Source organism: Trachypithecus francoisi, unplaced genomic scaffold, assembly GCF_009764315.1.
Source record: "Trachypithecus francoisi isolate TF-2019V2 unplaced genomic scaffold, Tfra_2.0 Lachesis_group7, whole genome shotgun sequence".
NCBI classification, from domain to species: Eukaryota; Metazoa; Chordata; class Mammalia; order Primates; family Cercopithecidae; genus Trachypithecus; species Trachypithecus francoisi.
Genome location: NW_022681472.1, coordinates 10,950,994 through 10,976,573, shown reverse-complemented (window position 1 = coordinate 10,976,573; position 25,580 = coordinate 10,950,994). Strand labels below are relative to the sequence as shown.

At 40.4% G+C, this 25,580-nt stretch overlaps 1 protein-coding gene and 1 pseudogene across 2 annotated transcripts; both read left to right on the top strand.

Moving 5' to 3' along the window:
* Positions 1 to 411: 411 nt before the first annotated feature.
* ZNF484 (zinc finger protein 484) lies at positions 412 to 15,932 on the top strand. The gene is given in 5 exon segments (XM_033203648.1): positions 412 to 423; positions 7,971 to 8,006; positions 10,615 to 10,678; positions 13,123 to 15,163; positions 15,494 to 15,932. Coding segments are annotated over 5 exon segments (2,433 nt in total). The 3' UTR covers positions 15,774 to 15,932.
* Positions 15,933 to 23,821: 7,889 nt separating this feature from the next.
* LOC117079615 lies at positions 23,822 to 25,352 on the top strand (annotated as a pseudogene). The gene is made up of 2 exons (XR_004435516.1): positions 23,822 to 23,884; positions 24,360 to 25,352. The product of XR_004435516.1 is annotated as an elongation factor 1-delta-like (transcript).
* Positions 25,353 to 25,580: the final 228 nt, after the last annotated feature.

Genomic DNA, 25,580 nt, shown 5'->3' with positions numbered 1-25,580 from the left:
CACAGCACTGCACCGCACAATGAATTATCCTGCCCAATATTGTTATGGTTGAGAAATTCATGATACTTTGTTTCCTTGGGTGATTTATGCTTTTGAATGTGAGCTTACCTTGGAGTTTTGTCTATAGGAATTCTGATAGGTCTAGTTTAAGTTTGTTTTCCACCATAGATGATTAGCTACTGCCAATTGCCTGAGGACACTACCATCCTGGAACAACTTTAATTTCTCAGCCTGGGTTTTTTTGAGACCACATGTAATATGTCAATTTGCTCCATGTTACCACCTTTCCCAAAAGGAAACCCAACCCAACCAAAACCCTACTTAAGGCCATTCGTGTTTACATATGCTAAGAGAATTTTCTTTCTGTCTCCCAGTATCAAGATTAAGACAAGAAGTTTGCCCCCCTTCAGCATGTCGAGTCATGTGAGGGTGGCTGCCCTCTGGGGCTGCAGCTTTCTCACTTTGGAAGACTTACGAGTTTTTTCCTGTGCCCTGCACAGTGAAGAACAAAGAAACTACTGAGTGACAGTTTGATGAGACATAGATATACACATAGCTTCAAAGAATCTCTCCATAAAGTACTTATTCATTATAAAGGGAAAAAATAATAACTTCATAGGGAAGAAACCTGGTGGATGACATCTTAAGTGATCAAAGTTACCACCATGACTCATGATACAAACCAACATTATATGCCTCCTGATGTGATGTGATGTGCTAGAAAGAACACAACATCACTTATATAGTATTTCTGCCAAAGAAGCATAATCTGCATTTTCGTGTTAAAGTGAAGTTGATTATATATAGCATTGTTAAAAATGATTTTGGAGTTTTTCTCTTCATAAAATTTTAAGGTTGTAAAGTTGACGGTCTGTTTTTAATTCACTTTTACAAGTTGTAAATGTTTTGCAAATATGTTTTTTTCCTGTAAGATTTATTTCTTAGCAGGTTAACCTAGATAAATTTATTTCCCAATGGTTACTTTGTTTAATGTTATGGTACTTGTACACTAAATAATCTATAAGGATAAGACTCAATATAATTTGTTGTTTATTTTACATATTTATAAACATTTTTGCCTCAAATTATGAAAAAGTTTTTCCTAAAATTTTCTGGTAGATGTGCTGTCTCTTAACGTTCTCCTTAGCTGTCAATTGATTTCCTTATTTATTTAACTATTTTAAAGTTCTTTATAATAGTTTTTATTCATAAATCAAGTGCTTTTACTCTTACAATAAAAATACACACTTATATTTCCACTCACAATGCACTTAAAGAAAATTTTCAGTCCTGGTTACATTTAAAATAGTTACCTATATTTATCTGGATATTGAGAATATCTGAATCAAAAATCCATTGATAGCATCTACTAAAGCTGAACATTCACACATTGCATGAAATAGGAAAGGAGGGCTTATGTTCTCCAATAGGTGTGTTCATAGCAGTTTAGTCATAAAATCCCCAAACTGCCTATCAGCAGTAGTGTGTCTCAATAGGAGAATGTATAAGGACATTTTAGTATACTTATACAATCAAGCAGTGGCAAAAAAAAAATAAACTATTGCTTTATGCACCAACATGGATAAATATCACAGACTTATTGATAAATGAAAGAAGTCAGAAATGAAAGGCTGAAAATTGTATGAGCCATGTATGTGAAAGTCAAGAATAGACAAAACCAACCTACAGTGACAGATGTCAGAATGATGGTTATATTGAGTGTAAGAATATGGGTATAGCCTTCTGGGATGCTGAAAATATTCTCTATATTGATTTGGGTATGGGTTAAAAGGATCTATACATGTCTAGAAAGTTATCAAGCTGTGCAGTTAAGGCCTATGTATTTTACTATATGTAATCTATAGCATATTTCAATTAAAAATCCGAATGTCTTTGTTATGGCTTAATGTTATTGTATTGATTAGGTTTTAGTCTAAAATATCACGCACAAATTCATGAGATACCAGATAGGTGTTCAGTTATTTAATCTTGGGTCAAGGTAAAGTCAAATGAACTTTGGCCAAATGCTAAGATGTTGACGTAAGAACAGTCAAGCAAAGCCACTAGGAAGAATAGGAAGATCACAGAAAAACATATGTATACGTGGGTACTCAAGGTAAAATAAAAGACACTATAAATCAGTGGGAAAAACTGATAATTTGGTAAATGGTGTTGGGTAAAAGGTGTTGGCAGAAATATGAAGAAAACTAAAATTGATTCCTACCTCACATCACTTACAATGATTCCTACTTCACATCACTTACAAAGGTGAACTCTATACGGATTAAACAGCTAAATGTGAACAGTACAACTGTAAAGTTAATTTTAAAAATGTAGGAAGGGACTTCTTAAACAAAACCTCAAAATGTTATAGCATAAGATAAAAAGAAAAAGATGGTTTTGCTCACAACAAAATTAAGGATGAAGTTAACAGACTGAGAGAAGTTATTTACAATGTCTGAAATTGACAAAGGGCCAACACCTACACATACAAGAAACTTCAACAAATCAAAATACGCAAAAAACAGGCCAGGGGCACTGGCTGATGCCTATAATCCCAGCACTTTGGAAGGCCAACGGGGGAGGATCACTTGAGTCCAGGAGTTCAAGACCAGCCTGCACAACATGGTGAAACCCCATCTCTACTAAAAATACAGAAAATAACCGAGTGTAGTGGTGCATATCTATAGTCCCAGCTGTTTGGGAGGCTGAGGTGGGAAGATCACCTGAGCCTGAGAGGTCGAGGCTGCAGTGAGCTGTGATCATGTCTTTGCACTGCAGCTTGGGTGACAGAGTGAGACCCTGCTACAAAAAAAAAAAAAAAAAGGAAAAGAAAAGAAAAAAACAAATATCAAAACAAAAGACAGTTTATAGGAGAAGAAACCCAAGAGGCCAAAAGCATATGAAGAGACGTTTAAATCTTTTAGTTAACACCAAAGATGCAAATTTAAACAATAATGATATATTATTTTAGACTGGCAAAAATTAGAAAGGTGGAGAATGGGCAGGATGGTAGTGATGTGGAATATAGGAACCTTAGGTACTCTGGCAGTTCTACAGAGCAACGTGCTAGTACCTAATTGTATTATGCATGTGTGTACCTAGTGACCCAGCAGTTTCACTTCCAGACAGATACTCCAAAAAATTCTCACACAGTTCTGTCAGGGGACATAGAAGAATAGGTTCATTATAGTGTCGCTCACAGTAGAGCAGAGGTGATGCTAACCTGGTTGTCTGTGTTCTAAAAATGTGCATGCCTACATATGGTATTGCAAAACAGTTGGAAGAAACTGTCTAGATGTAAACAAAGCAATATGAATAGCCCTTTGAACAAAAAAAAGAGTAAGGAACATAATGAGTTATGCAATACATGCATTCAAAAATAGTACATATTTTGTAAAAACATCCAAAATAAGAGGTTACACATTGAAAACACTGGAATGTTAGGTTATTTATGCTAAGTGAAGAGTAGGGACTGGGGAGTAGTCTCACTATGTGGAAAATAAATTTGCAATTAACTCCCAATTTTCAGAACGATGTGTCTCCCTCCTTGCTGCTGTGTTGAATGTCTAAAGAAAAGCCTCTCTGATTCACTTTCCCTAGGATGTGAACCTAATTTTTCCTTCCCAGGACTTGATGAATCCCACTCTCTGGCTACACTACTCAACCCTGCTTTCTAAGGCACTTGGAGCCCTAGTCCTAACCTTTAGGTTTCTGCTGTGGGACTCAGGATGCTCTCTATGGACATCATTCTCTAGGGCATTTAAGGCTGAGTTTTCCCTGATGCTTTATCACCCTTTTCCCATCAAATTTGTGGACACGGCACTTCCACTGACATCTCCTATTCTCTTTGCCTTTCATTCTGTACTTTTTTTTTCCTTTTTTTTTTTGAGAAAGAGTCTCACTCTGTCGTCCAGACTGGAGTGCAGTGGTGCGATCTCAGCTCACTGCAAGCTCCGCCTCCCAGGTTCACGCCATTCTCCTGCCTCAACCTCCCGAGTAGCTGGGACTACAGGCGCCCGCCACCGTGCCCGGCTAATGTTTTGTATTTTTTTAGTAGAGGCGGGGTTTCACCGTGTTAGCCAGGATGGTCTCGATCTCCTGACCTCATGATCCACCCACCTTGGCCTCCCAAAGTGCTGAGATTACAGGCGTGAGCCACCGCGCCTGGCCTCAGGCTATACTTTTAAAAACATTTCATTACCGTCATTTTTCTGGAGTTTTAAGAGGGAGCAGGGATTTTGAATTAATCTGTTGGGTGTAAGTGCACTGGAAGCTGCAAACTTATCCTTTGGAAGAATATTTTTTAAACCTGTGCTTTTCAGGGCATACAGGATTCACAAAGTACTTTCTAACTTTCCAACAGTCATTTAAATTATAAAATCTTAACTAAGATCATAATAATATTGAGTCATGTGGGGAGAATTGTAGCTTAATTCCTCACTAATTATTTTTAGAATTGGCAATCCAGGTGAAAGATGCTTAGAACCTGGATCTAGACAGTTGCAGTAGGTAGAGAAAGGAGGAGCACATGAGAGAGACTAAAAAGGCAGAGATGGTACAAATTACAAAAGGTGACAGAGGATGACTCTAGATAGCTCTTACAACTGCCATTTGTGGAAAAAGGCATTATAGGAGGAGGAGGAACTGATGAGGATGTTTTAAAACATAGTTTTATTACTATTCAGATATGGTGAGGCCAACAGATCAGAAGATAATTGCCATTAAAAAGAGCTTGATATACTTGTATATCCCAAGAGGAGGGAGGATGCCACACCAGGGGAGGATGCCTGAGAAGCACCAGGGTCTATCCGGAGGCAGAGGGAGGATGGAGACTATGGGCAAGAGTCCATAGTCTCATGGTTTTTGAGGGAAGGAAACCATATTATGAGTTTTGAGGGAAGGAACAGGTGAGGCGGAGTAAGCAGGCTTAGGATTCGCTGGTTTGAATCATTTCAGTGGGCTCTGGGGCACTGGGCAATCCCTTGTTGTCTTGTAGTTGGCCCTGGGTGATTATGGCAGGGGAATAGTGGTCCCGAGTAAGAGCCTGATAGAGGAGGTGGTGGGGCTATGAGTTGATAGGTTTGCAATTGAAAGGTGTGCTCTAGGATGAGTTGTTTGGTATCTCCAGGATATGTGTGACCCTCGGAGGGACAATGCCTCCAGGGTCAGCAAGATCCCAGTATGTCAAGGCATCAAAATACACCAAAAAATAAAAAGAAGACATGATGAATACAGCGAGGAGAGCTGAAGCCACATGCACGTGCTGAGTTTCAGGTGTCCTGTCTATGAGCCTTCAAGAGGAGATGTCTGTAGGTGGTTGGAGCTCATTTTCAGCTCAGCAGAGAGGTTTATTCTGGAGACTTAAATCTGGGGACCAGCTAGAAGAAGCAGTGACAATCACGAGTTTGCATAAGAAAGGGAAGAGGAGAAGCCCCAGTGGTTCAGGAGGAAAACAGAAAGGAGGTCTCACAAAGGAGATACAGCAGGAGAGCGGCACTTGAGGGTGGTGTGGCAGACAGATGGAGGTGACCACACACCACTGTGCAGGCACTCCAGCAATGCTCTCTTCTAGCAGAAGGAAGTGGCAGAGGGAAAAGAAGTTGGGAGAGTAACCAGGACATTGTTGGTGGGGCTGAGGCCTACTTAAGTGCAACCTTTTAGGAATCCTCATGCCTTTCCCTAGTCAGGGTCACTGTCTTACCTGGGAGCCTTCCACTGGTCTTCTACTTTTCTTTTTTTTTAAAAAAAATGGGGGTAAAGTACACATAATATAAAACTTGCCACCTTTGCCATTTTTAAGCATGTGGTTCAGTAGTGTTATCTGTAGAAGTTTTCTTTCTAGGGTCCTGCTTTCTTGCTTTTTTCTCTCTTTCCCTAGAAAAGTTTTATTCTTTCTACCTCCATCAGGGTCTTAGATCATTTCCTTATGCATTCAAATACTCATAGATCTACCTTCTTAAAAAATTACTGTGCATTACGGCTTCAGTTCCTGCTGTTTCTTCTCATTTTGTCTCTTTCCCCTAAGTGCCTCAGAATTGTCGTCTAGAGATGGGCTTATCTGAAGTCCCCCCATGCCTCTTCTCTAACTGTTGATTTTGAGGGTACCATTGACATTTGATTCCTACTTGGCTAGTGCAACACAACACTGACTTGATCTTTCTAATTTATTTATTTTCATATCTTACAAAAAGTTGTTTTAATCTCATGTACAGGTATATCCTGTACAGATTAAGTTAATAATTATAGCCTTAGTTTTTAGTCAATATCATCATCGGTGTGTTTAAGGCTCTCCTCTTATTTTATTTATTCTTTTTAATCATCAGTCTCCATACTCATTTTTATCCTTCCAAGAGGCAACTGTTCTAATATAGTTGACATGTTTTGCCATTTATCCTTAAATTTGTGGGATATTTGTAAAATCTGAGTTGCTGGCATTGTTAATTTGTAGAAAAGGTACTGTATTATATATCCTACTCAGTTTTTTTTCTCAAATTGGTCCATGTTGCAATGCATTTTTCTAATTTCTACATATCATTCTGTAGTGCACATATATGCCACATTTTACTTGTCCAGTTTTTCAGCTACTACAAACAGTACCGCAATACGTTTCTTCATGAATTATTCTTATTGGAAATGAGAATTTCTTTCCCCTCCCCCCCCTTTTTTTTTTTTTTTTTCTGAGATGGAGTCTTACTCTGACCCCCAGGCTGGAGTGCAGTGGCGCAATCTCAGCTCACTGCAAGCTCCACCTCCCGGGTTCATACCATTCTCCTGCCTCAGCCTCCCGAGTAGCTGGGACTACAGGTGCCCGCCACCACGCCCGGCTAATTTTTTGTATTTTTAGTAGAGATGGGGTTTCACTGTGTTCGCCAGGATGTTCTCAATCTACTGACCTCGTGATCCGCCCGCCTTGGCCTCCCAAAGTGCTGGGATTACAGGCGTGAGCCACCGTGCCCGGCCAGAAATGAGACTTTCTTAAGGAAGAGGAGTGGGATTGCTTATATGATGAGATATAAGCACATTGTTTTCCAGATTGGCTGTGTCACTCTGTAGTCCCTGGAACTTTGTACAAGGGTATTAGGTTTCCCACATCCCTATCCATACCTAGTGTTATCCAAATTTTTAATAATTTGGCTAATCTGATGGGTTTTAATTTCTAATTATTATTTAATTTGTATTTCCTAATAAAATACTTTGAACATCTCATTCTGTATCCTTCATTTTTTTTTTCTTTTTTTTTCTTTTTTTTTTTGAGACGGAGTCTCGCTCTGTCGCCCAGGCTAGAGTGCAATGGCCAGATTGTACCCTTCATTTTTGATGTTCAACTGCTGACATTTTCTTTTTTTTTTTTTATACAGAGTCTCGCTCTGTTGCCCAGCCTGGAGTGCAGTAGTGCAATCTCGGCTCACTGCAACCTCCGCCTCCTGGGTGCACGCCATTCTCCTGCCTCAGCCTCCCGAGTAGCTGGGACTACAGGCGCCTGCCACCACGCCCGGCTAATTTTTTGTATTTTTAGTAGAGACGGGGTTTCGCCGTGTTAGCCAAGATGGTCTCGATCTCCTGACCTCGTGATCCGCTCGCCTCGGCCTCCCAAAGTGCTGGGATTACAGGCGTGAGCCACCGTGCCCAGCCTCAACTGCTGACATTTTCTAAGCCTCACCCCCTCTCTCTTTTTTTCTCCCCACACCTGGACAAACTGAGAAAAAAGCCCATGTATTCCCTCCATTGGTGCTGGGAAATTCCAACTACATAAGGGAATAGTTAGCCTAGCCCCACCACCCCCGCTCTAAACCCTAAGACAGTCCTTTCCTTGCTCACTCTAGCCCCATCTGGACCTGCTTGGAGCTGTCCCCAGAAAGCCTCATTATGTGAGTAATGAGTCTTTTTATACCCTCTTACTGTGTGTGTCTCATCATCACTCTTGGCATCTGAACCAAGTTTGGGGGGGGGTCCATTTCTCCTTGCAGGTCATTTACAGCTGGGGCAGTGAGCAGGATGTCAAGGTAATGATCACCCCCACAGGGGTCTGTCTTCTCTTCCCAACTGGTTATACTACCTGCTGGCAAGTATGCACTTTGCCTCTGTCCTATACATAACTAGCCTACATTAGAAGTTATCATGGACATTTAGAGGCAGGTGTAAGGGCTTTGAGTCCTCCTTAAAGTTGCCCAGGGCCATGTGTCTCAGCCCAGACCTATCTGTGTCTCAGATTATGTGTCTCAGCTGCAGCATAAGCTCTGAGTGATAAGTGGCTCATGGGAACAACTTTTACTCTAAAACTGTTATTTGTGTGTCTCAGTCAGGCGTTGGCCCTGTTGTATACAGCACTCAGGGTAAAGACCAATACTGTCTGCATATAAGGGTCTGGCTGTTTGTGTGAAGGAAGACAAGATACAATGTAGCATGCCAAAAGCAGGTGGCTTGCCTTTCAAAATGTTGGCATCTTCTCTTGGGTTTTTTACTTTTCCCTCTAATCTATCTTCTCAGATAATTCAAAATGTTATCTTGGAGTTTTTTACTTTTCCCTCTAATCCATCTCTCAGATAATTGATTCTGCTTTTCTAGCTATTTTTCTCATTTAGAAAAGCCTCTTTCTTACCTCCCAGTCATATCACCTACAACCATGTCTATATTTTCTCATGTCTCAATTTTTCTAATCCTATTTGTGATAATCCCATTTTTTCTTTTTCACTATTTCATCTCAGATGCTGCTGATAGATTTCACTACTTAAAACATTGTGTGCTGTGTTTATCCTGTCATAGCTACATGGAACAAAACTAAAGTTACTACTTAATATCTAACATGTGACAGATTCTCCTCTCAGTAGGTTTGTAAGCTAGAGAAAGAATATGGCCTCCTATCTGCAATTCACATTTGTGCCTGTTTTCCATAACCATTTCTACCCCATGTTATTCTTTCATTCTCCCTCTTCATTGAGCCCTTTGATTATTATGTTATCTATCTGTGTATTCAAATAATACATGTATTTTGGCTGGGCACAGTGGTTCATGCCTGTAATCCCAGCACTTTGGGAGGCCAAGGTGGGTGGACCACCTGAGGTCAGGAGTTTGAGACCAATATGGCCAACATGGCGAAACCCCATCTCTACTAAAAGTGCGAAAATTAGCCAGGCGAGGTGGCAGGCGCCTGTAATCCCAGCTACTCAGGAGGCTGAGGCAGGAGAATCACTTGAACCCAGGAGGTGGAGGTTGCAGTGAGCCGAGATGACGCCACTGCACTCCAGCCTGGGTGACAAGAACGACACTCCATCTCAAAAAACAAAACAAAAAAAGGCTTGGTGTGGGGGCTCATGCCTGTAATCCCAGCACTTTGGGAGGCCCAGGCAGGCGGATCACAAGGTCAGGAGATCGAGACCATCCTGGCTAACACGGTGAAACCCCGTCTCTACTAAAAATACAAAAAAAGAAAAAAAAATTAGCCGAACATAGTGGCGGGTGCCTGAAGTCCCAGCTACTCAGGAGGCTGAGGCAGGAGAATGGCGTCAACCCAGGAGGCGGAGCTTGCAGTGAGCTGAGATCGCACCACTGTACTCCAGCCTGGGTGACAGAGTGAGACTCCATCTCAATGATAATAATAATAATAATAATACACATATTTTGTGCTCAGCTTTCACTTACTCCTTGAATTGGACCTATTCAGAGAAACCTACATTAAATTATGTGATAACTGAGTATTTTACCCTTGTACATTAAAAAGCAAAGTTTCTGTAGAAAATAGTGAAATTAAACTCCTGAATTTGTGTTATAAGAAGAGGAGGTCGTTTTGCTCTATTTCAGAAAGACTTTAAAATTTTTCTTCTAGGAACAATTCAAAGGGCTGGAAAAACTAATTCGAAAGAGAGGGTAACTGCATGAAATCTTGAAAATTTCAATCTTTGTGCATTACACATTTGTTAACATGCACATCTATGCCAATTCAAATATAAATATGAGTGGTTCAAAGTATCTTTTTGTTGTTTGTTTTTAAGTTAAAAGAGAGCCTCTCTGGAGTTGTGGTGAAATTTGAAATTAGCGTTTAAAGCAGAGAACCCCAAATGATTAATGAAGAACAATGAATTTTGAATAGAAACAAAAGATCAGAAAAAGGAAGCTTAAATGGAGAAAATGAAAAGACTGTATGTTTGGGTTCATTGATAAAATAGACTGCAGTGACTAATGGAAAGATGTGTGTTAGTCCCTTTTCTGTGGCCATAACACTGGGCAACTCTGTTTCCATGGCCGTTCAGGAAGAAAGTTTCTAGAAAGTCATTGTACCACCATCCCCTAGGGCAAGGGCTGACAAATTTTTTGTAAAGGCACAAAAGTGAATAGGCTCTGTGGACCATATGGCTGCTGTCACAATGACTCATTTCTGCAGTTGTAGCCCCAAAGCAGCTATAGACAATGCATCAATGAATGGGTGTGGCTGTGTTCCAATAAAAACTTTATGGACACTGAAATTTGAATTTCATATAATTTTCACATGTTGTGAAGTAGTATTCTTCTTTCGATTAATTTTTTGACCATTTAAAAATGTAAAAGCCATTGTTAGCTTTTGGGTAGAGGCCTGGATTTGGCCCAAGGGCTTCAGTGTTCTGACCCCTGCCCTAGGGCATTGCCAGCTTCGTAGAACTGGGTGCTGCCAAGTTAGAATATACTGGTGGGAAAAGAAGAGGTTTGTGGGAGACAAACCCACTTTCTTAAGACGTTGGCCTTATCACTCCCACTGATTAGTGAAAAAGAGTTACTCAGTCCCACCTAGTGACAAATGAAGCTGGACAAACCTAGTATTGTGAGGCAGCCATGTGCTTGGCTACAAGCTTACTATTGTGAAGGAAAGGCACAGGTTTGATGAACAGCTTTCAGTCTCCTCCCCTGATGTCTGGTTCTTTCCTGTTATGTCTTCTACCAGATGCATTTATCACATCAGTACCCCAAACCAGGGATGAAGAATTCAACCATAGGCCAGACACGGTGGCTCACACCTGTAATCCCAGCACTTTGGGAGGCTGAGGCGGGCAGATCACTTGAGGTCAGGAGTTTGAGACCACCCTGGCCAATATGGTGAAACCCCATCTCTACCAAAAATACAAAAATTTGTATTTTTACAAATACATGTATGGTGGCACATGCCTGTAGTCCCAGCTACTCATGTGGCTAAGGCAGGAGAATTGCTTGAACCCGGGAGGTGGAGGTTGCAGTGAGCCGAGATCGTGCCATTGCACTCCAGCCACTCCAGCCTGGGTGATAGAGTGAGGCTCCATCTCAAAAGAAAATAGACCAATTGTTACATAGAGTTGATTCAAGGCAAACACAGAGAAATGAGAGAGGCTATATAAATCTAACAAATGTATATAAATTTTACTGTTTGGCCAAGTTAGGAATACTAAGATATTGTAATTTTACTATAAACATAAACACATTGGTATTTAGGGTACAGTGGATCATAGGGAAAAGAGCAAACAGGAAGATTGTGAGGATTTACAGATTAAGGATAAGAACTCTTCTATGGCTCAGTGTCCTCATCTGTAAACTAGAAGCAATAATAATACCAACAGCAAAGGGTTGCGATAAAGTGCTTTTTGTTTTTGTTTTTAAGAGACAGGGTCTCGGCTTGGCCTGCTGGCTCATGCCTGTAATCCCAACACTTTGGGAGGCCAAGGTGGACAGATACTTGAGGTAAGGAGTTCAAGACCAGCCTGGCCAACATGGTGAATCCCTGTCTCTACTAAAAATACAAAAATTAGCCAGGCCTGGTGGCACATGCCTGTAGTTCCAGCCACTCATGAGGCTAAGGCATGAGAATCCCTTGAACTCAGGAGGTGGAGGTTGCAGTGAGCTCCGATCACGCCATTACACTCTAGCCTGAGCAACAGAGTGAGACTGTCTTAAAAAAGGGGGAAAAAAAAAAAAGAGAGAGAGAGACAGGGTCCCACTCTGTCACCCAGGCTGGAGTGTAATGGTGCAATCAGAGCTCACTGCAGCTTCAAACACCTGGGCTCAAGTGATCCTCCTGCTTCAGCCTCCTGAGTAGCTGGGACTATAGGCATGTATCACTAGGCCCAGCTAATTTTTTTTTTTTTTCTGTAGAGATGGGGGTCTCACTATGTTGCCCAGGCAGGTCTCAAACTTTTGCACTCAAGCAATCCTTTCATCTCAGCCTCCTACAGTGCTGGGATTACAGGCATGAACCACCACACCTGGCTGTGATAAAGTTTAAGTGAATTAATATAGAACTTAGAACAGCACATCTAAATGATATTGTTTATCATGTCATAAATGTAATGTATTAATGTTATTACTCTATATCATTGTATTACATATTATACACAAATGAGTTATACCTATATATATATTTAAAATACTTATGTACATTTGTTATATTTATATCGCCTCTCTCATTTCTCTGTGTTTGCCTTGAATCAACTGTTTTTGTTTTTTTTTTGGAGGTAGAGTTTCACTCTTGTTGCCCAGGCTGGAGTGCAATGGCGAGATCTCGGCTCACCACAACTTCTGCCTCCTGGGTTCAAGTGATTCTCCTGCCTTGGCCTCTCAAGTAGCTGGGATTACAGGCATGCACCACCATGCCTGGCTAATTTTCCATTTTTAGTAGAGATAGGGTGTCTCCATTGTTGGTCAGGCTGGTCTCAAACTCCCGACCTCAGGTGATCTGCCTGCTTTGGCCTCCCAAAGTGCTGGGATTACAGGCGTGAGCCACCGCACCCGGCCTGAATCAAAGGTCTATTGTATTTTATTTATTTATTTATTTAGGAAACAGAGTCTTGCTCTGTCACCCAGAGTAGAGTGCAGTAGTGCAATTTCAGCTCACTGCAACCTCTGCCTTCAAGCCATTCTCTTGCCTCAGCCACTTGAGCAGCTGGAATTACAAGCATGTGCCACCATGCCTGGCTAATTTTTAGTAGACACAATATTTTTAGTGTTTTTAGCAGAGACAGAGTTTTGCTATGTTGGCCAGGCTGGTCTCGAACTCCTGGCCTCAAGTGATCTGCCCACCTCAGCCTCCCAAAGTGCTGGGATTACAGGCATGAGCCACCGCACCTGGCCTTATTTTCTGTTCATTGTTCTTTTTGTCAGTCTTATCTTTTCTTTCTTTTTTAGATGGGGACATTGGTTTTGGACCTTTACAACAGAGAATGTCTGAAGAAGTTTCTTTCCAATCTGAGATTAATATTAATCTCTTCAAAAGAGATGACCCATATTCCATTTTAGAAGAATTGTGGAAAGATGATGAACACACAAGAAAATGTGGAGAAAACCAGAATAAACCTTTAAGTCATGTTGCCTTCATTAACAAGAAAACACTAGCCAATGACGGGGTCTGTGAATATAAGGACATTGGGGAAATCGTTCATGTAAACACACACCTGGTTTCCTCAAGAAAAAGACTCCATAACTGTAACTCATTTGGAAAGAATCTGGAGCCTATTGTAACCTTATATAATAGAAACAATGCAACAGAAAATTCTGATAAGACTATTGGAGATGGTGATATTTTCACTCATATGAATTCTCATACAGAAGTGACTGCTTGTGAATGTAATCAGTGTAGGAAATCTCTGCATCATAAGCAAGCTCTCATTCAACATCAGAAAATTCATACTAGAGACAGCCTCTATTTGTTCTCTGACTATGTAAATGTTTTCTCCCCGAAGTCACATGCCTTTGCACATGAGAGCATTTGTACTGAAGAAAAGCAGCATGAATGCCATGAATGTGAGGCAGTCTTCACTCAGAAGTCCCAGCTTGATGGCCGTCAGAGGGTTTATGCAGGAATATGCACTGAATATGAGAAGGATTTTTCCCTCAAGTCAAACCGTCAGAAAACTCCTGAGGGGAATTACTATAAATGCAGTGACTATGGAAGAGCCTTTATCCAGAAGTCAGATCTGTTCAGATGCCAGAGAATTCATTCTGGAGAAAAACCCTGTGAGTACAGTGAATGTGAGAAAAACCTCTGTCAGAATTCAAACCTTAATATACATAAAAAAATTCATACTGGAGAGAAACACTTTGAATGTACTGAATGTGGAAAAGCTTTCACAAGGAAATCAACACTAAGTATGCATCAGAAAATCCATACAGTAGAAAAACCTTATGTATGTACTGAATGTGGGAAGGCCTTTATCCGGAAGTCACATTTTATCACACATGAAAGAATTCATACTGGAGAAAAACCCTATTAATGCAGTGACTGTGGGAAATCCTTTATTAAAAAATCACAACTCCATGTGCATCAGCGAATTCACACAGGAGAGAATCCCTTTATATGTTCAGAATGTGGGAAGGTCTTCACTCACAAGACAAATCTCATTATACACCAGAAAATCCATACAGGAGAAAGACCCTATATATGTACTGTATGTGGTAAGGCCTTTACTGACAGGTCAAATCTCATTAAGCATAAAAAAATTCATACTGGAGAGAAACCTTATAAATGCAGTGACTGTGGAAAATCATTCACCTGGAAGTCACGGCTCAGGATACATCAGAAGTGTCATACTGGAGAGAGACATTACGAATGCAGTGAATGTGGGAAAGCCTTCATTCAGAAGTCAACACTAAGTATGCACCAGAGAATTCATAGAGGGGAAAAACCATATGTTTGCACTGAATGTGGTAAGGCCTTCTTCCACAAATCCCATTTTATTACACATGAGAGAATTCATACTGGAGAGAAACCCTATGGATGCAGTATCTGTGGGAAATCCTTCACTAAGAAATCACAACTCCACGTACATCAGCAGATTCACACAGGAGAGAAACCCTATAGATGTGCTGAGTGTGGAAAGGCTTTTACTGACAGATCAAATCTTTTTACACACCAGAAAATTCACACTGGAGAGAAACCTTATAAATGTAGTGACTGTGGGAAAGCCTTCACTCGGAAGTCAGGTCTCCACATACATCAGCAATCCCATACTGGAGAAAGGCATTATGAGTGCAGTGAATGTGGGAAAGCCTTTGCAAGAAAATCAACACTAATTATGCATCAGAGAATTCATACCGGAGAGAAACCCTATATTTGTACTGAATGTGGGAAATCCTTCATCCAGAAGTCACACTTAAATAGACACAGGAGAATTCACACTGGAGAGAAACCCTATGAATGCAGTGACTGTGGGAAGTCTTTCATTAAGAAATCACAACTTGGCCGGGCGCAGTGGCTCAAGCCTGTAATCCCAACACTTTGGGAGGCCGAGACGGGCGGATCACGAGGTCAGGAGATCGAGACCATCCTGGCGAACACGGTGAAACCCCATCTCTACTAAAAAATACGAAAAAAAAAAAAAAATTAGCCGGGCGAGGTGGCGGGCGCCTGTAGTCCCAGCTACTCGGGAGGCTGAGGCAGGAGAATGGCGTAAACCCGGGAGGCGGAGCTTGCAGTGAGCTGAGATCCGGCCACTGCACTCCAGCCCGGGCGACAGAGTGAGACTCCGTCTCAAAAAAAAAAAAAAAACAAAACAAAGAAATCACAACTCCATGAGCATCATCGAGTTCACACAGGAGAGAAACCATATATATGTGCTGAGTGTGGAAAGGCCTTCACCATCAGATCAAATCTTATTAAACACCAGAAAATTCATACTAAACAGAAACCCTATAAGTGCAGTGACTTGAGGAAAGCCTTAAACTGGAAGCCACAACTCAGTATGCCTCAGAAATCTGACACTGGGGAAGTAGAGTGCTCAATGCCACAATTATGGTGTGGGGACTCAGGAGGTGACCAAGGCCAACTTTCTTCTATCTAGTTAGAATTATGAACATCTGGATCATATAGCCGATGTGCAGTTACGCATATGGGGAGACACTTTTGAGAGTGTTTAAGCATTGTATAGTGGCCATCTTTGGTTACTTGATATTGGTATTGTCAAGCTCCTGCAAATAATAGTAAATGTGCAAGGAGATGATTTGCAGTCTTTCTTGTTTCACTTTTTGAGCAAACAGTTTTATCAATTCAGGGCTGTTGAGTTTTTCATGTTCTGGGTACCAAAACTATTCAATATTGACCCCAAAAAATTCATTAATGAGTAGAGTGATGAGATAATTTTACATTGTCTAAGCAGCCTAAGGACACTGAGATCAAGGCAAAAGGAGGACAGTTCAGGTCTATAATGAAAATGAATCAGCAGTTTTTGTGAAAACACTAAAGACAGAAAGGAAGGACTCTACTTTTTTAAAATTTTCTTTGGGAAGTCACCATTATTTATTGTTATATCTGTTGGTGTATGCTGGGGCAGAAGTTAGCCAAGAGGTCTGAAATTGCTCTTTGCCTATTTCTCAAAAGTCTATTTCCCCAGTGATGTAAGCAACAGTGCCCTAACTACTTATTACCTTAGAACTAGCACTAAGATCATGGAACTTAGCTACAGGGACCCAGATCTAGATAGCAGCACTTTAGATCCTCAGCTTTGACCACAGAAACCTGCACTTTTTTGATGTTGTTGTTACCAACTCCTGTTTGAAAAATAGGACAAATTAAGAAAATGGATATCAAATCCTAAAATTTTTCCCACTAATTTTGTTAGTACATTCTCTACATGTTTGTTACTTGCTAGATTACCATTTACTTAGAAGATAAAATGTAGTTGAACATTTGGAAGACTTCTCCTTTTATCTCCTCACAATCTCTACAAACTAATCTTAATTTTGTTTTTCAAATTCTCTGTATTTGAGTAGACTATTTTTCTTCTATCAAATACTAAAATAAGTGTGTTGTGATTTTACAAATAATTGTGAATTTGTCTCCTTTAGAGCTACTAATTTTTGCTTTATATATTTTGTCTTTGATTTTACATACAATTTAGAATTGTTATAATCTTCCTTGTTAATTGACACATTATCATTACTAGATGTTTCTTTTTATCTCTAGTAATTTTTGCCTTAAATGTACTATGTCAGATACTAATATAATACACATACGGATTAAAAGCTAACGTAAATTAGTACTAACAACATTTCTGGACAAGGGGAGAAGTTATAACATTAATTTCATTTATTTGTCTCTCATATGGTATTGATGTTATATATCTGGATTCTGTATATGGTGAACATAGCCAGTCATTATTTGAGTAAATAGCCATTTAAATTAACCCACATATTTATCATTTTAATTACTGTTTTATTTTTCCTGTCCTGTAAGTTTTCCTCTAGAATTATTTTGCTTGTTACTGAAGAACACCCTTTAGTATTAATTTTACTGTGAGTTTGCTGGTGACAAATTGTTCTTTGTTTGTTGGCAGTGTTTTATTTTGCCTTCATTTTTGAAGGATACTTTTACTGAATATAGAACTCTAAGTTGAAAGTTGTTTTCTATTAGTATTTTGATGATATTTTATTTTGGTCTGTCTTTTATCATTTTATTGAGAAGTAAGCTTTATATAATTACCTTTGCAGGCAAACTGCTTTTCTGTCTCCTTTGAAATTTATCTATTTGCCTTTGTTTTTTAACAGTTGCACATTGATATGCCTAGGTGTATTTATCTTCCTTGGGGTTTATAATATTTTTTAAATCTGTGGCTTAGTGGTTTTGGTGTGTGTGTGTGTGCGCGCGTGTGCACACATGCATTTGGGGAAATTCCTAGCTATTATCTATTCAAATTATGCATCTGCCTCATTCTCTTTCTCTGCTTCTTTTAGGGATAGCCTTATTACCTAGATCTCCTGTTGGCCTGTTTTCTAATGGTTATTTTTCTTGAGTTTTGCTGATGTCCTATGTCCTCATATGGTGATTTTTATATCACTTGCCAGACAATATATATTAAAATTGTAGAGGTAATAAGATAGTCTGGATAATATCTTCTTCCAGAGAGGATTTGCCATAGCTTCTAACATAGCTTCTTAGGCTAGGATCAGTAGTAATCCCTGATTGCCTTTACCCAGTCATGTATGAAGATTATTTGAAACTGGGCTTGAGTCTCTGGAAGACTCATCTTATTATATGTTCAGAATGTGAACATATAAACCTTATTTCTAGGATAGTTTTAGGACTTAGGAGTTTGGGAGGTACATCAGGCCCCTCCTCTTTGGAAAGACTTGAATTCTGGTATTTCTTCTTCGGTCACTTGAATTTGTCAAAAATTCTCTCCAGCCTCTCTTGCCCAGTATTTGCCCTCAGAATTAGCAAATACCTCTTGGGAATAAACAGTTTTAGATATTACGTCCCAAATTTCAGACATTATGTCTTATCTCCAATTTTATTCCTGCAATTTCTCATTGCCGTGGTAGCTTTCTTTATGCCTTCAGAAAATTAAATGTGTTTAATATTTTCATCCACCTTTTTTAGTTCTCAAAGGAAGTACTAGTCTGTACCACTTACTCTGCCACTGGCAGATGTTTTCAATTCGTTGAGATAGCTGTTTATATTTAAGAAGTATCAAGACCAAAAATATATTTTCTTACTTTCCAAAATGACTGACTTGTTAATGAAAATGCTTAGATGTGCAGCATTACTTTATTCCAACCTTTTGTTGCTAAAAGTCTTAAGGCATTCACTCATTTGTTAAAACCTTTACAAACTTTGATACGTAAGAGAAAATTACCTCTGGTGGTTTCAAATTTTATTTTGGTAGCTGCCAAATTTAGCAAATGGAAGAGATTCACTAAAAGCTTCTCAGATGTCTTTTTTAATACTATGGTTTTTCCTTTGTATAATTAATAGAAAATGGGGTTAATGAAGACTGGTATAGAGTTACCGAGATAGTGATTCTTAACCTTTATTCTCAAGCACATTTTAAAAATAGAATGTTACACTCCCAAGAAAAAGAAAAAACTATAAAAGAGCTACTTGACCTTTTGTCAACAAAGTACTAATCTGTAGAAGAAAGAAAGACTTTCTTTTGTGGGATTCCTTGCATCTCAAGGGGCACTTGTGGACTGATTGAGGAATAAATGATGGAAAACTGAGTGAATTGGGAGAGCTAAATGTTAAGTAGAATTCAAAGGTCAGTAGAGATTGGAGGCATGTGGAATATAGACTTTACTAGGGAGAACACTATAGGTTCATATCTCTTCTTCTTTTTTTTTTTGAGACAGAGTCTTGCTCTTGTCACCCAGGCTGGAGTGCAATGGCACGCAATCTTGGTTCACTGCAACCTCCACCTCCTAGGTTCGAGCGATTCTCATGCCTCAGCCTCCCAAGTAGCTGGGATTATAGGCATGCACCACCACGCCCAGCGAATTTTTGTATTTTTAAGAGAGACAGGGTTTCGCCATGCTGGCCAGGCTGGCCATCATGTTGGATGAAGTGATCCACCCACTTCATCCTCTCAAAGTTCTGGCATTACAGGCATGACTCGGCCAGCCGTATCTTTTTATGCCAGCACACCATTATAGTTCATTTGTATTTACAACAAACTATTTTAAGACAGTTTTACAGTTTAAATATTTTAATAAAAATGCATTTTATTCTACTTTATTAATTTTAACTTTTTTTTTTTAGTGACAGGGTCTCACTCTGTCGCCCCAGGTAGAGTTCAGTGGTATGATCATAGTTCACCGCAGCCTTGAACTCCTTGGCTCAAGCAACCCTCCTGCCTTATCCTTCCAAGTAGCTCAGACCACAGGCGTTTGTTAGTACACCTGGCTTTTTTTTGTTTTTCTTGAGACAGAGTTTCCTTGGCTCACTGCAACCTCTCTGCCTCCTGGGTTCAGGTGATTCTCCTGCCTCAGCCTCCCAAATAGCTGGGACTATAGGCATACACCACTACACCCTGCTAATTTTTTTTGTATTTTTAGTAGAGACAGGGTTTCACCATGTTGGTCAGGCTGGTCTCGAACTCCTGACCTCAGGTGATCCACCTGCCTCAGCCTCCCAAAGTGCTAGGATTATAGATGTGAGCTGCCGTGCCTGGCCCTTTTTTTTTTTTTTTTTGGTAGAGATGAGGCCTCACTTTGCTTTGTTCCCCAGGCTGGTCTCAAACTCCTGGCTTCAAGCAGTCCTCCCACCTTGGCCTCCCAAAGTACTGGGATTACAGATGTGAGCCACTGCACCTAGCCAAAAATGCATTTTAAATTAATTTTTAAAAAGTGAATCATACTGTGTATTCAGAAAATAAAAGAAAACATACACTCAAACATTTATTTATGCATCAGATAATTCATAGGGGATAACAATTTTCTGTTTGTACTAAATGTGGGTAGGATTTTCCTTACAAGTCATACTTCATTATATATCAGAAAATTAATGCTGGAGAGAAACTTTATGAATATGATGACTAGGAAGTCTTCCACCAAAAAGTTAGTGACCTGAACATACTAAATTCACATATGAGAAAAAAATAATAATTCAAATCCCATTATACACTCAAACAAAGTCTATAAGAACACTAACTGGAAAACACTTCACCTGGAATTTATCAGAAAGTTTCTACCAGAAGGAGAAAACGTTAAGAGCAAATGTGGGAGCAGCTTCACACAGAAATCAGTTTTTAGTATTCTTCAGTGTTTACACGAGTGAAACTGTATTTCTTGAAAGTGAGAAAGCCTTTTCACAGAAGTCAGAACGAGTTTTAAATTACTCATACTACAGAGAAGCCCTGTGATTATTGTACCTTATATATTGTATATGGAAAAATCTTTGTCCATGAGTCACACCTTACTGTATACCAGACAAGTAATTGATAAAAATACGTTTTGTAAGAATACATCATTTTAGGCCGGTGCGGTGGCTCAAGCCTGTAATCCCAGCACTTTGGGAGGCCGAGACAAGCGGATCACGAGGTCAGGAGATCGAGACCATCCTGGCTAACACGGTGAAACCTCGTCTCTACTAAAAAAATACAAAAAACTAGCCGGGCGAGATGGCAGGCGCCTGTAGTCCCAGCTACTCAGGAGGCTGAGGCAGGAGAATGGCGTAAACCCGGGAGGCGGAGCTTGCAGTGAGCTGAGATCCAGCCACTGCACTCCAGCCCGGGCAACAGAGCGAGACTCCACCTCAAAAAAAAAAAAAAAAAAAAAACATCATTTTATTAAATGCCATAACATTCAAGTAGAGAAGCAGCTCTATTTGATACATTGGAAAAGGTCTTCCTATAGAAGATTTCACAATAAATATAATTCATTTTGTTTACTGATTTAACTTTAAGCCTATGTCTCAAACCAGTGGAGAAAAACAGACCATGAAACACTTGCCTTTCTTTTTATTAAAATAGTTACATACACACACACGTGTGTGTGTGTGTGTGTGTGTGTGTATATATAAAACATGGCATAAATGTGACTTTATTTACTTTAGAGACTGTTTCAATCTGTTGCCCAGGCACCCAGGTGGGAGTCCAGTGGCACAATCCTGGCTCACTGCAGCCTCGACCCCCGGGCTCAAGTGATCCTCCTGCCTTAGCCTGTTGAGTAGCTGGGAGTACAGGCACACGCCACCACACCTGCTAATTTTTCTAGTTTTTGTAGAGACGAGGTCTTGCTGTGTTTCCCAGGTCCGTCTCAAACTCCTAGCCTCAAGCAGTCCTCCTGCCTAGCCTCCCAAAGTGCTGAGATTACCGGCATGAGCCACCATGCCTGACCTAACTAACTTTTATACTGTATTTTATGTCTTCTTGATTTTTGTACTTCCATTCATAGCATTTCCAGCCACTCCAACAGTCTGTCAACAGATAATGCTAATCAACTTGATATTTTTCTCTATATTCACAATCACAGTCACATTAATATGTCATCTGTATCATATATTAGTGTATGTGATTTCATTGTCATACATAAGAGGGATTGTATACTAATTTTTGCACCTTTTACACTTAACGATTTTTAGCTAGCTGAAAAGACTCCATGGTGTGGACGTACCATAATATTTTGACCATATTGCCATTGGTTATTCACATTTTTTTCATTAGGAGAAATAATCTTTTATAACTATACTTGAGAGATTATTGGACAAGGACAGTCATGCCCTAACCTACTGGAGATTATTTTTTTCTGTAGCATCTGCTTGTAGGAATGGGACTGATCAAATGGTATGTGTTATTTTATTTTAACAGATGTTGCCAGATTTCTTTGTCCCAAGACTGTAGCTTTTTATGTTTCCAGTACTAGTGTATAAATGTACCTCTTTCCCCCTACTAAAAGTAGCTGTTACTCTTTTTTTGTTTTTTGAGACCGAGTCTTGCTTTATCGCCCAGACTGGAGTGCAGAGGTGCAATTTTGGCTCACTGCAACCTCTGCCTCCTGGGTTCAAGCGATTCTCATGCCTCAGCTTCCCAAGTGGCTGGAATTACAGGTGCCTGCCACCACTTCCAGCTAATTTTTGTATTTTTAGTAGAGATGGATGTTGGCCAGGCTGGTCTCAAACTCCTGACCTCAAATGATCCACCTGCCTTGGCCTCCCAAAGTGCTGGGATTACAGGCATGAGCCACTGTGCCCAGCTACAGTTACTCTTTAACCTTGAGAAATTTTACAAGTTCCAAGTGATAACTAATTATAATTTGTATATTAATATGCCTCTAAATGTGTCTTGGCCATTTGAATTTACTATTCTGTAAATTGCCTTTATAAAGCATTTGTTTACACATTTCTCTTTTTGGATTGTTTATCTTATTAACTTAAAACAGCTTTTTATGTTAAAAGGAGTAACTCCTTTTTTAAAAAACATCTATTGCTTGTCTCGACTTTGCATATGATATTATCCCATTCACATAATTTTATCTGCTACATGTTTAAATGTGTATTCTTTTACAGTTGCTGAATTTTTAATCTTAAGACTTAAGCTTCACATATAATATTTTAAAGTGGTCTTCTGGATAGTTTGTGTATCTTTTGGGAAATTTTTCGAAAATGTTGCTTTGCTGAACCAGCATGCAATCCCCAAACTCCTCTCTCACTGCTTACTTTATCTTTTGTTGTTGTTGTTGTTGTTGCTGTTTGTGAGACAGAGTCTCAATCTGTCGCCAGGCTGGAGTGCAGTGGCGCAATCTCGGCTCACTGCAACCTACGCCTCCTGGGTTCAAGTGATTCTCCTGCCTCAGCCTCCCAAGTAACTGGGACTACAGGCACCCGCCACCATGCCCGTCTAATTTTTTGTAGTTTTAGTAGCGAAGGGATTTCACCATGTTGGCCAGGATAGTCTCGATCTCTTGACCTCGTGATCTACCCGCCTCGGCCTCTCAAAGTGCTGGGATTATAGGCGTGAGCCACCGCGCCTGGTCTACTTTATCTTTTTTTTTTTAATTTAACTTTTAAGTTCAGTGGTACATGTGCAGGTTTGTTACACAGGTAAACCCATATCATGGGGGCTTGTTGTACAGATTATTTCATCACCCAGAACCCATCAGTTATTTTTCCTGATCCTCTCCTTCCTCCCACTCTTCACTCTCCAATAGACCCCGGTGTGTGTTGTTTCCCTGTTATGTGTCCATGTGTTCTCATCACTTAGCTCCCATTCATAAGTGAGAACATGTGGTGCTTGGTTATAAGTGAGAATATGTGATGTTTGGTTTTCTGTTCCTACATTAGTTTGCTAAGGATAATGGCCGTGAGCTCCATCCATATCCCTGCAAAGGACATGATCTCATTCTGTTTAATGGCTGCATAGTATTCCATGATGTATATGTACCACATTTTCTTTATACAGTCTACTATTGATGAGCATTTAGGTTGATTCCATGTCTTTGCTATTGTGTATAGTGCTGTAACCTCATTACCTTCTGAAACTGGTAGTAGCCAAATGACCTGCCTCGGCCCAAGAGAAGCAAAACACTGGTAGATGTATTCTGGGAAAACCTTTATTTCCTAAGAAAAGAGACCGACTTAGCTGTTACCATCAATTCCATCCCTCTTCCTGCCTTGTACATTATGCCGCCAGCAGTGGTGATCTTTCAAGCACCGGGGGAAAGGCCAAAAGATGCACCAACGCTGGTCCTGATGTTATTGACTCAAAAGTAGCAGCAACTTAACTACAGACTTTAGCTGTGTGATAAAAATAAACATGTTTGGCATAAACCATTCTATTTTATGTCTTTCTTATTGCACCCGAAACCACACCTAAACTTATTCAGGCAATGAAATATATAAAATAATCCATCCTTTTCCTACTAAAAGGAAAATATTTTAAAACCTTAGTAAACTGAATACCTCACATAAACCCGAGTAAGGTAAAGAGATAAGAGAAAAATTATGTAAGATTTGTAATGAGTAAAAGGAGACATGGATATTGAATCAATTCATAGGATCAGAAGAGAATACAATAAATGGGTGATTTCCTAGTAAGATACAACTGATCAAAATTAATAAAAAACTAAAAAAAAAAAAACCATAGAATAAGTTAAAAATATCATTTTCAGAGTCATCATTTAAAATTTACCAGGACTATAGGAAAATATTTTTAAGGTAGTACCCTTTCCTCAGGCATCCCACGTCCGCCGATTGCTCCTCCCTGGCCGCTGCATCCTTGGCTAGTGTCAGAAAAATCGCTACAAACTTCCTAGTGCATGAGAAGATCTGGTTGGACAAGTTCAAATATGACCACGCAGAAAGGAGATTCTACAAGCAGATGAATGGGCCTGTGGCCGGTGCCTCCGGCCAGGAGAACAGCGCCAGCGTGATCCTCGGTGACATTGCGAGAGCCAGAGAGAACATCCCGAAATCCCTGGCAGAAACTCAGACCCAGGGGCCTCCAGCGGCGCCTGCGCAGACCACAGCGAGCTCGTCGTCCGAATCGCCAGTCTGAAAGTGAAGAACCAGAGCCTGCGCGGCGTGGTACAGGAGCTGCAGCCGATCATCTCCAAGCTGGAGGCGCGGCTGAACGTGCTGGGGAAGAGCTCGCCTGGCCACCGGGCCACGGCCCCACAGACCCAGCACATGTCTTCCTGCACCAAGTGGAGCCCCAGGCCAAGAAGCCAGCCACACCAGCAGAGGATGACGAGGATGATGACATTGACATGTTTGGCAGCGACAATGAGGAGGAAGACAAGAAGGCGGCACAGCTGCGGGAGGAGCGGCTGCAGCAGTACGTGGAGAGGAAGGCCAAGAAGCCTGCACTGGTGGCCAAGTCCTCCATCATGCTCGATGTCAAGCCTTTGGATGACGAGATGGACATGGCCCAGCTGGAGGCCTGTGTGCCCTCCATCCAGCTGGACCGACTGGTCTGGGGGGCCTCCAAGCTGGTGCCCCTGGGCTACGGTATCTGGAAGCTACAGATTCAGTGTGTGGTGGAGGACAAGGTGGGGACAGACTTGCTGAAGGAGGAGATCACCAAGTTTGAGCAACACGTGCAAAGTGTCGATATCACAGCTTTCAACAAAATCTGAAGCCTGAGTGTGTGTGTGTGTGCGCACGAAGCCCAGCCATGATTAAAGACTGAGACCGGCAAAAAAAAAAAAAAAAAGATTTTTAAGGTAGTACACATAAATAATGAACTATAAAAGACAGAAATCATAATTTGTAATTTTCAAAATTAAAAACTCTTGTCCTTTGAAAGCACTTAAGAAGGCGAGAAGGAAAGACTCAGAAGGGGAAGAAACAGTTGCAATAAATTTCTGACAGAAGATTTGTTTCCTGAAAATGTAAAGAAATATATAACCAGGCCGGGCGCGGTGGCTCAAGCCTGTAATCC